The following is a 12,218-nucleotide window of genomic DNA, read 5'->3' on the forward strand; positions in this document are numbered from 1 at the left end:
CTACCAGGAAGGGTTACTCTTTGGTTGAGCGAGCGAGTGAGTTTCAGGGCAGGTCTCTGAGCGAAGCTGCCGTGGGGGTGGGGCCGATGTGCCGGAAGAGGGGAAGAGACGTGCCCAGGAACGAGCTGTTGGTGCAAGGGTCCAGCGGCAGCAGCAGCAGCCATCAAAGGAGCAAGCGCGGTACGGCGCGGGGAAGGAGAGGTGCCGGCTGAGGCTTGGCTTGGCTTTATTACCATGCACCACGACAAGTCCATTCACCCACGACAAAGGAGTGCGCGTCCGTGTCCCTGTTGCCATCTCTTGCTTCTTACAACTTGACTCCTTTTGGGGACCAGTCATACTCCCATCCACCCTGGAGTCCGGCTTGCGGCGCGCGGCGCGGCGCGCTGGGTTCGCCGTGCAGGTCTGCTCCAGCACAACGCCACCCAATGTCGTGCGGCAAGCGACGGCCCATAGTGGGTGGGCAAAACGCCTCGAGGTGGGCGTGCCGCCAACTACGACCGCCGGAGCTTTCGGCTCGTCTGTGTTTCGGGCACACACATCCTTATTTTTCCAGCGATTGCCTTCCTGCGGCGGCTGCTGCTGCTGCTGCTCGCCGCCGCCGCCGCCACCGCCGCTCGCTGCAACACGCGCGCACGGATGCAGTGTGCGGCAGATCCTGACCTGACTGTGCAGGTCCAACTCGCTAGGGGAAAGGCAGCAGCAGGCAAGGGAAAAAAAGTCGCTCTCCTACCTCGCGCAGCCCTGCTGCCCGTCTCCCTACCGGCTTGGCTGGCCGTCCCTGCCAGACTGGCGTTGGATACATGCATGCCATCTTGTCACTTGAAAGAGGACACGGGGGGGAAAGGGATTGGGGGGGGGGAAACGTACATCATAGAATCAAGCTCTGACGTTTTTCTTGCCTTTCCCGCATAGTCCGTTCCCGCCGCTCCCCGCCCCCTGGTCGCCAGTGTTTGGGCTTGTACCGCGCACGCCCACAAACTCTCCATTAGATCGAAACCAAGTTGACGCCTGCCGCGGCGGCGAGCAAGCAAAGCAAGGCCGAGTGTGAGCTTGCAAGCGCAGCGTTCCGCGCGGCACGACCGGTACTTGCCCCCTTCGCCTTCATAGTTTGATACATTCGTTCCTATCCTGGCCCCAGCCAGCCAACCAAGCAAGCCAGGACCTGACTCGACCGGCACGCAGACAAGACCAAGCCCAAAACCAAAGTAGTACAAGGTGAGGACGGGTACCCAGCTCGATCCCTTTGCTCGCAAACGAGTGGCCCGGCCCATGGGTCGTAGCAGCATTGTTGGAGTGGAGAGAGCCAAACGCAGCCAGCCCTATTTGGGTTACCGATCGAACAGGTCACATTGGGCTCGCTCGCTCGGTCGGCCTCCCCTCGCTCGCTCGCTCGTGTCACTCCGGTCTCTTACCTCCTCCCCCTTCCCCTTGTACGCGCTCCGCCGTGACCCGGGAAGCCAGTAATGATGAGCATGAGCCAAGGTCCAGGTAGGAACGTCGTGATGCTTGCGCTCGGCGCAAGACTCAAGAGGGCATACACTGCATGCCTGCTCCGTACCTGACCTCCTGTTCCTGCCAACTCTGTTCTCCCGGTCCAAACTTGGGTTGTGATCCTGTGCTGCTCTTGTGCCGCTCTCCCCCTCCGTCTCCCTCTCCGTCCCGCTGGTGGTATAGACTGCCCGTGTTGCCCCCCCCGTCTGCCGCTCCCTCTCGTCTCCCCATGACATGAGCCATTGTTGATCCATTCTAGCCAACTCGGGGTTAACCACCGCCTGCCGACATCGGTGACATCCCCACTCTGTCGACTTTCGAGCCGCCCGTCCCTTCTTGGGAGGACCACTTTGTGTTGCTCGTCATTGCCTCTCCCAAACGAAACCCTATACGGTTCTCGGAACTGAACCGGCTCTGCCGCAAGACCAACGTAAACCACGATCCCTCCTGGTTTGGGTTGCTGCCTGATTAGGTGTATCCACCCGTCCCTAGGAAGATTACCAGCAAACGTACACCCCCTCCCTCGCCTCCCTCGTGTCCACCACGACCACATTAATCTGCGCCGTCGACCGCCGCTCCCCCCACCCCGGCCCCTTTCCTCTTCCCACTCTTTCCAACATCTTGTTATCACCTTCATCTCTCTTCACTCTCTTTCAAACCACCTCGACAAGCGGCATACCGACGTCGAGGTTGACGACCGACCACGCCCCTCCTTCCCCCTCCGCCTCCTCCCCTCCCACCACTAGTCTCCCCCTCTCCACGTCGTCACCGCCATTGGTGCCGTATCGCGCACCCTCCACGGCTACGGCAGCTCCGACGAGACGGACCCAACGACGGGACTGAAGGGTTCCTGTCACCCTTTCGACCACACGTCACGAGGGCGATCCGATCGCCCTTTCATTCCACAGACGTCGTCAGAGCACCAGCGGCGTTTACGCGACGTTGTGGTGCACAGACAGACAAGACTCTGAACAGACCTTGCATCCAAACTTTGCCTGTGGCTACGCATAGTAACCCAGGCGTAATTGGGAGCAGCTGACAACAGAGTGATCTGTAAATAACGCATTACCGTCATCGCTACGTTTTGCTGGGCATCATCACAGCATCAGCCCGAAACACGACGACGACACGCACAGACTTTGGGCTTGGGTCAACAAAAACAAGCTTGGTGATAGTGGGACATTTCGTCGCGGACCATCACGTCACCCCCCACGGCTCTGGTCCCCGCCCCGACCCGCCTCACTCGCTCACTCGCTCGCTTGCTACACACGTCAACGACTGCAAGGCGAGCGCCAAGCCGTGACAACCGCTGCGCTCACCGACTTTGTGCATCGCATCTTCTACTGCGGCGGCGGTGACAAAGCCGACCCCGACGATCAGCAGCACCACTTCCATCGTATAGGGAGGGCAGATCCATCCCTTTAAAGTACCTATACGTCAGCAAGTTGCACGCACGCACGACGCACGACGCACGCACGCACGCACGCTCAAACGACACTCTGCACGCACGTACGCCAAGCAAGCCGCAAAGCACGTACCACGCCTACACCACACAACAAGACACACACGGAACGCCTCAACCCAACTCGCATTGCACACGCATCTCACGGCACTACTCTCTACACGAAACACGACATTGTCGGGCTTGCACTCGCCTCTGTCGCCCTTGTCGTGTGTATTGGCCAAGCAAGTCGCATCAACGTCAATCACGCTGTCTACGTCCCGCCTTCCCCGGCGTCAAACCCATCCGACGTCCCCTCCCCTCCCTCCACCCCTCCCACCCCATCATCCACTCACCCTCACTCTGTCCATCAACTCGTGCTGGTCACGTACAAGGCCCCACCCGCCACCAATCAACCTACAGCACTCGCTTCGGCCTAAACCAACACTACAACACTGCTCCTTGGTAGCGGCGACTCGATCACGGGTGCCACCCACCACTTCCGTCTCTGACAACAACATTCCTTTTGCCCCGGTTGACTACCATTACCTTTGCCCCTACCCCCCCCCTCCCCTCGACGACGAGTAAACCTTGAACCATTGCTTTATGCTTTTACCTCGGCCCTTGCATCAACACGCATTCGTTTGAGGACGCGTCTCATCATCACCGCCGCCCGCAACCCACTTTGACGCTTGACACAGGGTCCACAGTTGTCACGACTGGTCTCGAGGACACGGGTCGAAGCGGCCGCGGTGCAAGGCGAAACCTCGATAGCGCGTAGCCGAAACCTTTCGGCTGCGCAACGCACCTTGGCCACCCACCAACCATCACCCCTCTTGCTTGCCCACATCTGTGCAGCCCCTCTATAAGCACAGCCCACGCAGGCAAAACATTACCTCGACATGAGGCGCAGAGCCGACAGCCCATCCGGGCCGGTGACACAAGGTACGCGCACCTCCTGGAATCCCCCCCGCTTTGTCTCATCCAACGGGATAAACCCGACGATTCTCCTACACCCCCTGCATCCCGTAAACTTTGTCATTTACCAAACTAACAGTCTCAGGTTCAGAGTCTCATCCTTCAAAGCGCGTGCGGAGAGGGTCAGCCTCCCCCTCGCTCTCTCCTGTCGATTCATCGGGTACCCGTTTCATGCAGCGCCCTGCTCCAAATCCCAGCGGCACGTCACCGCGTATCATTCGGGGATCATCGCCCACGCGGCCAACATTGCCACCGTTGCATCCCCTTCAACTCGGAGGCACTGAAGGTAACGCACCCGGTTCCGGACCGTCGTCGTCGTCATACCAGTCCTTCTCGGCTGCGGGCAGTGCGGCCTCGTCGGGCGCAGCACCACGTCCTGGAAGCTGGGCGCCAAATTGGCCCCCTGGACACATGGCCCGCCATTCCATGGGAGGGCCAGCAGGAGTAAAGTCTCCGTCGCCAAGTACCAGCCCGGAACGGGGACGTGCCGAGGAACCAAGAACGGCCGGAGAACAGCCTAGTACTACTGGTGGTGACATTGTGTTTACACGCGACGTGACAAACAGGCAACCGCGGAGTATGATGGCTTGCATGAGATGTCGTCGACAAAAGTGAGTGTTCCTCGAGGGCGGCACCGCCACACACACCCACACGCGCCCACACGCGTGCGCGCCCACCTTTCCGTGTTCTAACTCGTGCAGAATGAAATGCGACGGCCCTGGCAAGGAACCATGTCGTGGGTGCCGCCAGGCCAACGTTTCGTGTGTTTTCGAGTCGCGAACGCGGCCAAAGTCGATCTCGACTATTCCGTCGCGTGCTTCCCCCTTCTTTCCCCCTCCAGCAGAGCCAGCAGGACCTTCGTTTTATCCCGCCACATCGCAGGCGGCTCCACCAGTGACAACTCGTCCCCAATTGATTCCCGATTATGCCATCAGGCAAGCTCAAGGCGCACGGGAACATCCAGCCCAGATGCGCCCTCCCCCACAAGCGGGCATGGGCACGCCATACCCGCCACCTCTCCGTGCCCATACGCCACCTGCGCACACACCTCCGTCCACTGGAGGCGGCCCTCAACAACAATACTACCCTGTTACCCATCCCGGTTACGGCCATCCTCCACCCGGAGGTCCTGTACCACCTCAACAGTCAAGTGGACAGTTGATAGACCACCGCCTCGAAGGTCGTTTGCGTGGCCTCGAATCCGCTTTTCGATCAGTATCGACGCTCCCTGCGTCGGTATCCGGTATTGAGGCCACACTCGGATCCATTTTGCGTGCTCAATCGGCCCTGGCGGCTCAGATTTCCGGCGGTGCGGCGGCAGGAAACTCGGCGGTTGCTCCCATTCCACCGAGAAACCCGACTGACGTCCCCGACCATGTGTGGGAAAGCTACCGGGTTGGAGCGTGGCCCTTGACACCGTGGCTTCCTGGGATATCGCCACTTCCAGGACTCCCATCGCTTGTCCTTCTGTGTATGGGGCGTCGTGCTGCCCTCGAACGCCCCGAAACGTCGAGGCGCGAGAGCGATGCGGCTGCTGAAGCCGTCGTGGCGGAAGTGTCGCGCCTCCTGGCTGGGCGGGTTCTATGGACGAGGGACGAAGTTCTCGCCCTCGGGGTGTACAGCACCTGGACGAATGACTCGGCGCTCGGCAGTCTCGCTGTCGGCCTGGCGCGTGACCTCCAACTGGACCGAGTGCAAATTCAGAGGCGTGGCCACGAAGAGTGGCGGGAGTGGATCTATGTCGTCCTTGCCGACCACCTTCTCCACTTGCCCGACTTCAACTTGCCTATTGTTCAAGAACCTCTGGCGGCTTCCTGGCGCGACCTGATCGCTACTTCGCCCCCAACCGAATCGTCTGTTCGCGACCGGGACAACAGGTTGCTTGCATGGCTGCAATATTCGGAGCTTCTGATGGAAGGTGAGTGTGGCGTTGGACGCCCCGGGTGGCGTTCAGCCACTATGTGGCGGAAAGGTTCCGATTCCAACTGACAACGCCACTCCCAGTCCTGAACGCCCAGCGCGGCCATACTCGATACCCGGGCGACCCCAAATCCCCTGAGGGTAGTCGTGACTCGGGTTCGGATCACAGCGACGGCCGACCGGGTTCCCATGCCCGAGGCGACTCTTCCGGCGGCAGAGAAACTGCTCGCGACCAACGGGATCGCCGACGCGTCCGAGATGTCTATAAACGCTTCGCTGCCCGGTGGGAAGCGTGGGCCCAGAGCTGTGGTGCACGTCACGAGCCCGTCCTCAACCTGCACTACAACTATGCGCTCCTGTTTACTGCATCGCCAGTGTTCGTCTCCAACGACCGCGTGTGGTCGCTGCTCACCCAATCGCAAGAGGGGCACCAGCAGCTGGAGCGGGGTCGGGATGCCGCATTCAACGTGCTCTCGGCGCTCGGCGCTCCTGAGATCAACAGGTCGTTTGTGTTCTCGCTGCCCGTCTTCCGGCCATTCTTCGGCCTCGCCATCGCCCACCTTGTCGGCCTGACCTCGGCGCTGTCCCATACGCCCATCATCAATCTCTCGCACGTTCAGCAGGTCCTCCACACGGCCGCGTACCACGTTTCGCCCGCACAGTCGCCAGACGCTTCGGCCGCCGGCCGCCTGGGTACGGCGCCCGCCGGAGTCACCTCACCCGTTGGCAGCGGGCCGGCCCACCCCGCGTCACCGTCCGGTGCTCGTCACCGCGGTGGACCCGCCCCCTCCCTCCTCCAGGAGATGGTCGAGACGGGCGCCATTATCCAAATCGGCAAGCGCGAGATTGTCGGCGCCGAACCGGGCCGCGATCTCTGGCGCCGGATCGTGGGCTAGTTGCTGTGTGGCCCGGTTGCCCCGGCTTTCCATCCCTTTTTATCTGCTTATCGTTTTCTCGGCACAATTGACGACGCACGGTCAGCGTCCTTATAATACCTGGTTGTGCCGCGAGCCGCTCTGCGCCTCGTATTCCTTGGGCTTCGCTTCGACGCCGTGCTACATCTTTTGGGCCAACAATGTTTCCTTTACGAGCCATTTTACGAGCACGACGAGACCATCTTTTACCACTCATATCTTCGACCATTTTCATGACCCCAACGAATGAATGAGTATTGCATCCAGAATGGATAGACGTGGTAGAGGTGCTATAGTACAACATGGGACGCCGTCTGCTGGTGGCTTGGATCATCTCTACTCACTCCTCCTCTCGCCTCGCGGCCGGACGGCGCGGCGCGACCTGCCTTCCACGCTTCTTCTCTCCCTCTGGCTCGAGATGGACCTTCTTGGGCACCTGGACGTTGAAGCCAGGGACGACAATGTCGTGGTAGTGCTCGAGAACAAAGGCCATGTCCTTGACCTCGACGTGGTTCGAGTTACGATGCGCCGCCAGGCGGATGCTGTCCTTCGCCGCTGTGTCGATGAAACTGTCCAAGACCTCGCCGAAGAGCTAGACGGGTCAGCAGGAACAGGGGTAAATGCACTCACATTGTCTAGACCCAGCTCCACCGCAAGGTCAGGTGCCAGCTCGCGCGTGAACTCGCGGAGCTTGCGCTTGCGCCTTGCTGGCTCGGGCTCTGGAGGCGGAGGCGGAGGTTTGGGGGGTGCGGCGGGAGGAGCCGCCTTTGGAGGAGCAGGTGCTGGGGCCGGTGGTGTTGGAGTAGGCGCTACGGGAGGAGCCGAGACTGGCGCCGGAGCTGGCGCCGGTGTGGGCGCGGGGGGTGTCACGGTCGGTGGTGGTGCCACTGTTGTGGTTGCTGGAGTTGCCGCAACAGGAGCCGGCGAAGGCACCGTTGCCGGTTTGGGCTCCGGTGGAGAAACAGCCGGGGCAGGGGTAGTTGTAACTGGTGCCGGTGGTGCCACGGCAGGGGTAGTAGCTGGCGGTGCTCCCGTTGACACCGACGCAGCTGGTGGGGTAGGTACCGTCGTGGTAGCAGCTGCAGGCACCGGGGCCGCTGGAACAGGGGTCGGCACGGTTGGGAGTGACGACGTGCGCACTGGTGCAGCTGGAACCTGGCTGGCTGGAACAACGGCCGCAGGTGCGGTCTGGGCTTGGGTGGGCATGGGTGTTCCTGCAGCAGCTGCTGCTGTTGTTGCCGTGGCAGCGGGCGGAGCAGTGACTGCAGCTGGGGCGACAGTCTGAGGAGTCGCAGGCTGAGGAGCCGCGGGCTGAGAAGCTGCGGGTTGAGGAGCTGCGGGCTGAGCAGTAGCACCAGGAGTAGCAGCTGCTGGGGCTCTAGGCGCTGGAGATTGAGGTGCGGATGACGAAGAGCTCGACGCCTGAGAAGCAGCTGTCGGTGTCGCGGCTGCACCAGCTTTGAGCAACGCACTCTTGTGCTGGAAGTAAGCGTAAGAGGTATAGAAGCGCTGTTTAAGTACTGGGTCCTGAGAGTGTGAGCCGTCGAACAAAAGCCGTCACTCACTGCCTCAAACATGGGGTTTCGCTTGTCTGGGGGGATTGCCAGCAGATCCTTGACCTGCTGAAACGTCATGGGCGGCATCGGCATCTGCGCCTGTGCCACAGGTGGCGTGGATACCGTGGCAGGAGCGACGGCAGCTGGCGCCGCTGCAGGCTGCTCTGCGGAAGCCGGGGCCGGCGGGGTGGCCGCGACCGTCGGCGTCGCGGGGGTAGCAGGGCTGGCGGTACGAGGTGTCGGCGCCGCGCTCGTCGGGGTCGGCGCAGGCGACTGCGGCTTGGCAGGTGTGCCAGCAGCAGCTGCTCCGGCCGCGGGCGGACGCACGGCGGCGGCGTTGCGCGCGTTGATGGTCGCGATGAGGTTCTGGTCCGGGCGGATGGTGCGCGCGGCGTTGACGCCGGCCGATATGGACTGAAGGAAAGCGCTTTCGGTCGTCACAGCATCATTGTTGCCCACACGCTTGGTAGGATTAAGCACCTCAGGGAGGCTCAACAGTGGGTTCGGGCGGCCGAGACGGGCGTTGAAGATGACGATCTCTCGCGCGTGGTTTGCAATCAGGTTGCGGAGCTGCGTCGTGCGTCAGTGGGCTGCTTGGTTCGTTTGTGGCGTGCGCGGCACGCAATGAACACGGACAGGAGGGATCTGATTCGCAGCGAGCAGGTTGCTGCGCACCCTCTGGATGAGGATGGGGATGTTCGCGTAGATCGACTCGAGGTTGATGGCCGCCGCTGGCCGCGCGGCGGGGGGCCGGGGAGCTGCCATGGTCGGGGTATCACAGGGGGTACGGGCGGCGGGGTCCTTGGTGCGATTTCAAGTCTGACGCGCGCTTTTAGGGATGGATGAGAGATGGAGAGGGAGAGACTGAGACTGAGAAAGAGACAGTTGATCGAGTGACTGACACTACTTGGCGTGTGCGACAACAGGAGTGTTGTTGGCCGGATTTGATCCCGCTATCAAACCCACAAAAACGGTGGAGGTGATCCACCGGCATTGTTGCACCACCCCCCATCTCATGGCCGACACAATAGCGGAGCAAGTCGTGCAGGCCGCTCAGGGCGCGTACGCCGCGCTACCGAAGCACGGCAAGCCGATAGTGCGCGACAACGGCGTGGCGGAGTGGACGATCCTCGCGGCCATTGTCCTCGTGCGACCCGACAGAGAACCACATCTCGTCTCCCTCGGCACTGGGGTCAAGGTCCTCCCGGCGGCAAGACTGCCACCACTGGGGGACACGGTCCACGACTGCCATGCCGAGGTGCTTGCGCGCCGTGGATTCCTCCGCTGGCTGGTGGCCGAGGCGGTGCGGGTCCAACGGGGAGAGGCGAGCGAGTGGCTCGTGTGGAGGGAAGACAAGTTTGGGCTGGCTCCGGGTGTCGAGGTGTTCCTGTACGTCTCGGCCCTTCCTGTGAGTTGTGGATCACCGTGAATCATTAGCTCACGCACAGTGTGGCGATGCGTCAACATTGCATACGGCTGCCCATCAGCCCGCAGACGCCGCCGAGGCGTTCAAGAACGAGGCAGCGCGTCGTGCTGCTTCTGAGCAGGACACCCCGCCTGTGCCGACAGAGGTGGTGCGCGGGCGGAACGGGTACGAGAACTATGGCGCGATCCGAACCAAGCCCGGCCGGCCCGACTCGCCGCCCTCAATCTCGTTCAGCTGCTCGGACAAGATTGCGACTTGGACAGTGTTGGGGTTGCAAGGCGCGCTGCTGGCGCGGCTGTTCGAGCCGGTCTACCTCGACCACATTGTCATCGGCGGTGTTGAGGTGCCCGAGGGGCAGAGAGAAGATGAGTGGCACGCAACTGTGGTCGCCGAGGCTGAGCGAGCGCTGTGGCGCCGTGTCGAGGGCATCGGTGGGTCCCCAGCTCAAGTCGACCTTATCGGAAGCTGACTCGACAGGTGCCTTGCCACCACCGTATCGCCTCACACAACCCCGTCTCCACCTCACGCCGCGCCGCTTCGCTCTTTCCCGCGAAGCCGCGCTCGCCTCCGGCGCGTCCGACCCCAGCACGTCGACCGTGTCCCTCTCGCACGTCCCGGTGCTGGGCAAGCCCGAGGTCATCATCAACGGGTGCGCGCAGGGGTCGGGTTGGAAGGCGCCTGGGAAGGTGCTGCTCAAGGACAAGCAGCGGTCGAGGGTGTGTAAGATGGAGGTGCTGCGGGCGTTCGTGGGATTGAGGTAGGTTGACGAGAGGTAGCGTGATGGCTGACGCCGCAGCGCCGAAGCTGAGCTCGCCGACGAGACGTACTTTAGCCTCAAGCACGCCAACACCGCCTACCAGGAAGCCAAGGCGGCGCTGCGTGGTGTACCTGCTGAGCGGCTCAATGCCGACTGGGCAAAGCGGCTACCACACGAGTTTGAGGTCACATCGGCGGCCTCTGGTGCCACCGCCCCGCCGTTCACAGGCTGGATCCCGACGGGGCCGCGGTACGAGTCGTTCACGAGCCGAGGGGTGTTGGCGGCTCTGTAGTAGTGGCCTCGCTGCTGCCGGCCGGTCACATAGCCCACGGGCCGAGGGACATTGCAGCGTCGGTGGTAACCCTCGCTGCGCCCCTCCCCGCTGCTTCGCCCTCCTCCAACCCCCACGCCCCCATAACAATCTATATATGCATAATGTCATGACACCACCCCGCCCCCCCTAAGCCCCAACGCTCCCCACCCGCCTGGCCTCGCGCATCCGCCGCTCGACGTCGTCGAGCATGTCGGCAAACCCCTTGACAAGCGCGTCGGCGACGCGGCGGACATCGGGCAACTCGCCAGCGGCCGCGCGCGCCTCCCAGGCCTCGACGCCAGCGAGGCACTCGGCCTCGGTCTCCTCGCGCTCGCGCCAGCTGCTCACGCCGATGCGCACGCCGCGTACCTGCCTCGCGGCGCCATTGCTCAGCGCGAGCGCGAGCCCCGCGCTGTCTGACAAGCCCGCGAGCGAGCGAGCCAGCGACGCCGTGCCGTGCGACAGCTCGGCCGCGGCGCGTGGCAGTGGGGACGCAGCGGCCGCCTCGGCCGCGTGCTGGCGAAAGGTCGGTGAGAGCGGCGAGCCAGGCGGTGAGGGCGAGAGGAGCTTCTTGTTGCCGGGTACGCGGTCGCCCGTCCACCCGGGCCCTGCTGGCCCATCATCGTCAAGCGCCCCGCCCAGGCCGAGCTCGTCGACCCAGCTCAGATCCGCGTCGATCCCCTCGCCGCGCACGGCTTCCAGCTCGCGCAGCAGCACGCCCGCCTCGCGGACCTGCTCGTCGCGCGCGCGCTCCGCCTCGGCGAGGTGGGAGAGGTGGGCCGACAGGCGTTCTTCGAGCGCGGCGGCGCCGCTCGCCGGCGCGCGGAGGAGCGCGACGAAGCGCGCAGAGTGGGACAGGCTGTCGTGCAGCGCCGCGATCGCCTTGCTCGACTGCGGCGGGAGGGAGGCGGCGGCGTCGTCGTCTTCGTCCGTGTCGTCTGGTGTGCGGCTGCTCACGCCGTTACCGTTGGCACGCGTACCCCGCGCGCGCGAGCGCGGCCGAGGGGGCGACGGCGCTGGCGCGTGCCCGTTGGTCCGGGAGTCACGATGTGGGTCGTAGCCGTGGTCGTGGTGGTCATCGTCGTAGTGGTAGGCGTCGTCGTCGTGGAAGTCGTGGTCGAGCTCGTGGGCAAGCGACCCCAGCCCATTATGCGCTGTCGCGTCAGCTCCCCCTGTCTGATATGCAGACACCTACGCTCCCCAAGCCCCCCGTGATGGTCAAGGTCATCGAACTCGTCGGCCAACGACAACCCGCCGGACGGGCCAAACCCGCCCGGGCTGAGCGCTAGCGACAGCGCGTGCGAGCTCGGCCCGGCGTCGAGGTCGAGCTCGAGCTCGAGCTCGTCGGCGAGCGACGAGAAGGCCATGTCGTGTTATGTTGTGGGTGGGTGGGTGGGCGGCGACGACGACGCTGCACGC

General features: G+C 63.2%; 4 protein-coding genes across 4 annotated transcripts; 2 read left to right on the forward strand and 2 right to left on the reverse strand.

Annotated features, from left to right (window-relative positions):
- Positions 1-3,837: 3,837 nt before the first annotated feature.
- LOC62_03G005039 (uncharacterized protein) lies at positions 3,838-6,729 on the forward strand (the record flags this gene model as incomplete). Its single annotated transcript, XM_062771565.1, has 4 exons — positions 3,838-3,880; positions 3,999-4,524; positions 4,615-5,831; positions 5,918-6,729. 4 exons carry the CDS (start codon positions 3,838-3,840, stop codon positions 6,727-6,729), a joined length of 2,598 nt encoding a protein of 865 aa, XP_062627549.1.
- Positions 6,730-7,033: 304 nt separating this feature from the next.
- Positions 7,034-9,162, reverse strand: taf12 (Transcription initiation factor TFIID subunit 12). The gene is made up of 5 exons (XM_062771566.1): positions 8,940-9,162; positions 8,313-8,873; positions 8,220-8,274; positions 7,378-8,066; positions 7,034-7,339 (listed from the first exon to the last, which is right to left on the reverse strand). Exons 1-5 carry the CDS (start codon positions 9,066-9,068, stop codon positions 7,088-7,090), a joined length of 1,686 nt encoding a protein of 561 aa, XP_062627550.1. The 5' UTR covers positions 9,069-9,162; the 3' UTR covers positions 7,034-7,087.
- A 156-nt stretch (positions 9,163-9,318) lies between these two features.
- TAD1 (tRNA-specific adenosine deaminase TAD1) lies at positions 9,319-10,880 on the forward strand (the record flags this gene model as incomplete). Its single annotated transcript, XM_062771567.1, has 4 exons — positions 9,319-9,711; positions 9,752-10,160; positions 10,207-10,486; positions 10,526-10,880. 4 exons carry the CDS (start codon positions 9,319-9,321, stop codon positions 10,776-10,778), a joined length of 1,335 nt encoding a protein of 444 aa, XP_062627551.1. The 3' UTR covers positions 10,779-10,880.
- Positions 10,881-10,946: 66 nt separating this feature from the next.
- LOC62_03G005042 (uncharacterized protein) lies at positions 10,947-12,166 on the reverse strand (the record flags this gene model as incomplete). The annotated part of the gene is made up of 2 exons (XM_062771568.1): positions 10,947-11,953; positions 11,995-12,166. 2 exons carry the CDS (start codon positions 12,164-12,166, stop codon positions 10,947-10,949), a joined length of 1,179 nt encoding a protein of 392 aa, XP_062627552.1.
- Positions 12,167-12,218: the final 52 nt, after the last annotated feature.

The sequence above is a fragment of the Vanrija pseudolonga genome, chromosome 3 (genome assembly GCF_020906515.1).
Source record: "Vanrija pseudolonga chromosome 3, complete sequence".
NCBI classification, from domain to species: domain Eukaryota; kingdom Fungi; phylum Basidiomycota; class Tremellomycetes; order Trichosporonales; family Trichosporonaceae; genus Vanrija; species Vanrija pseudolonga.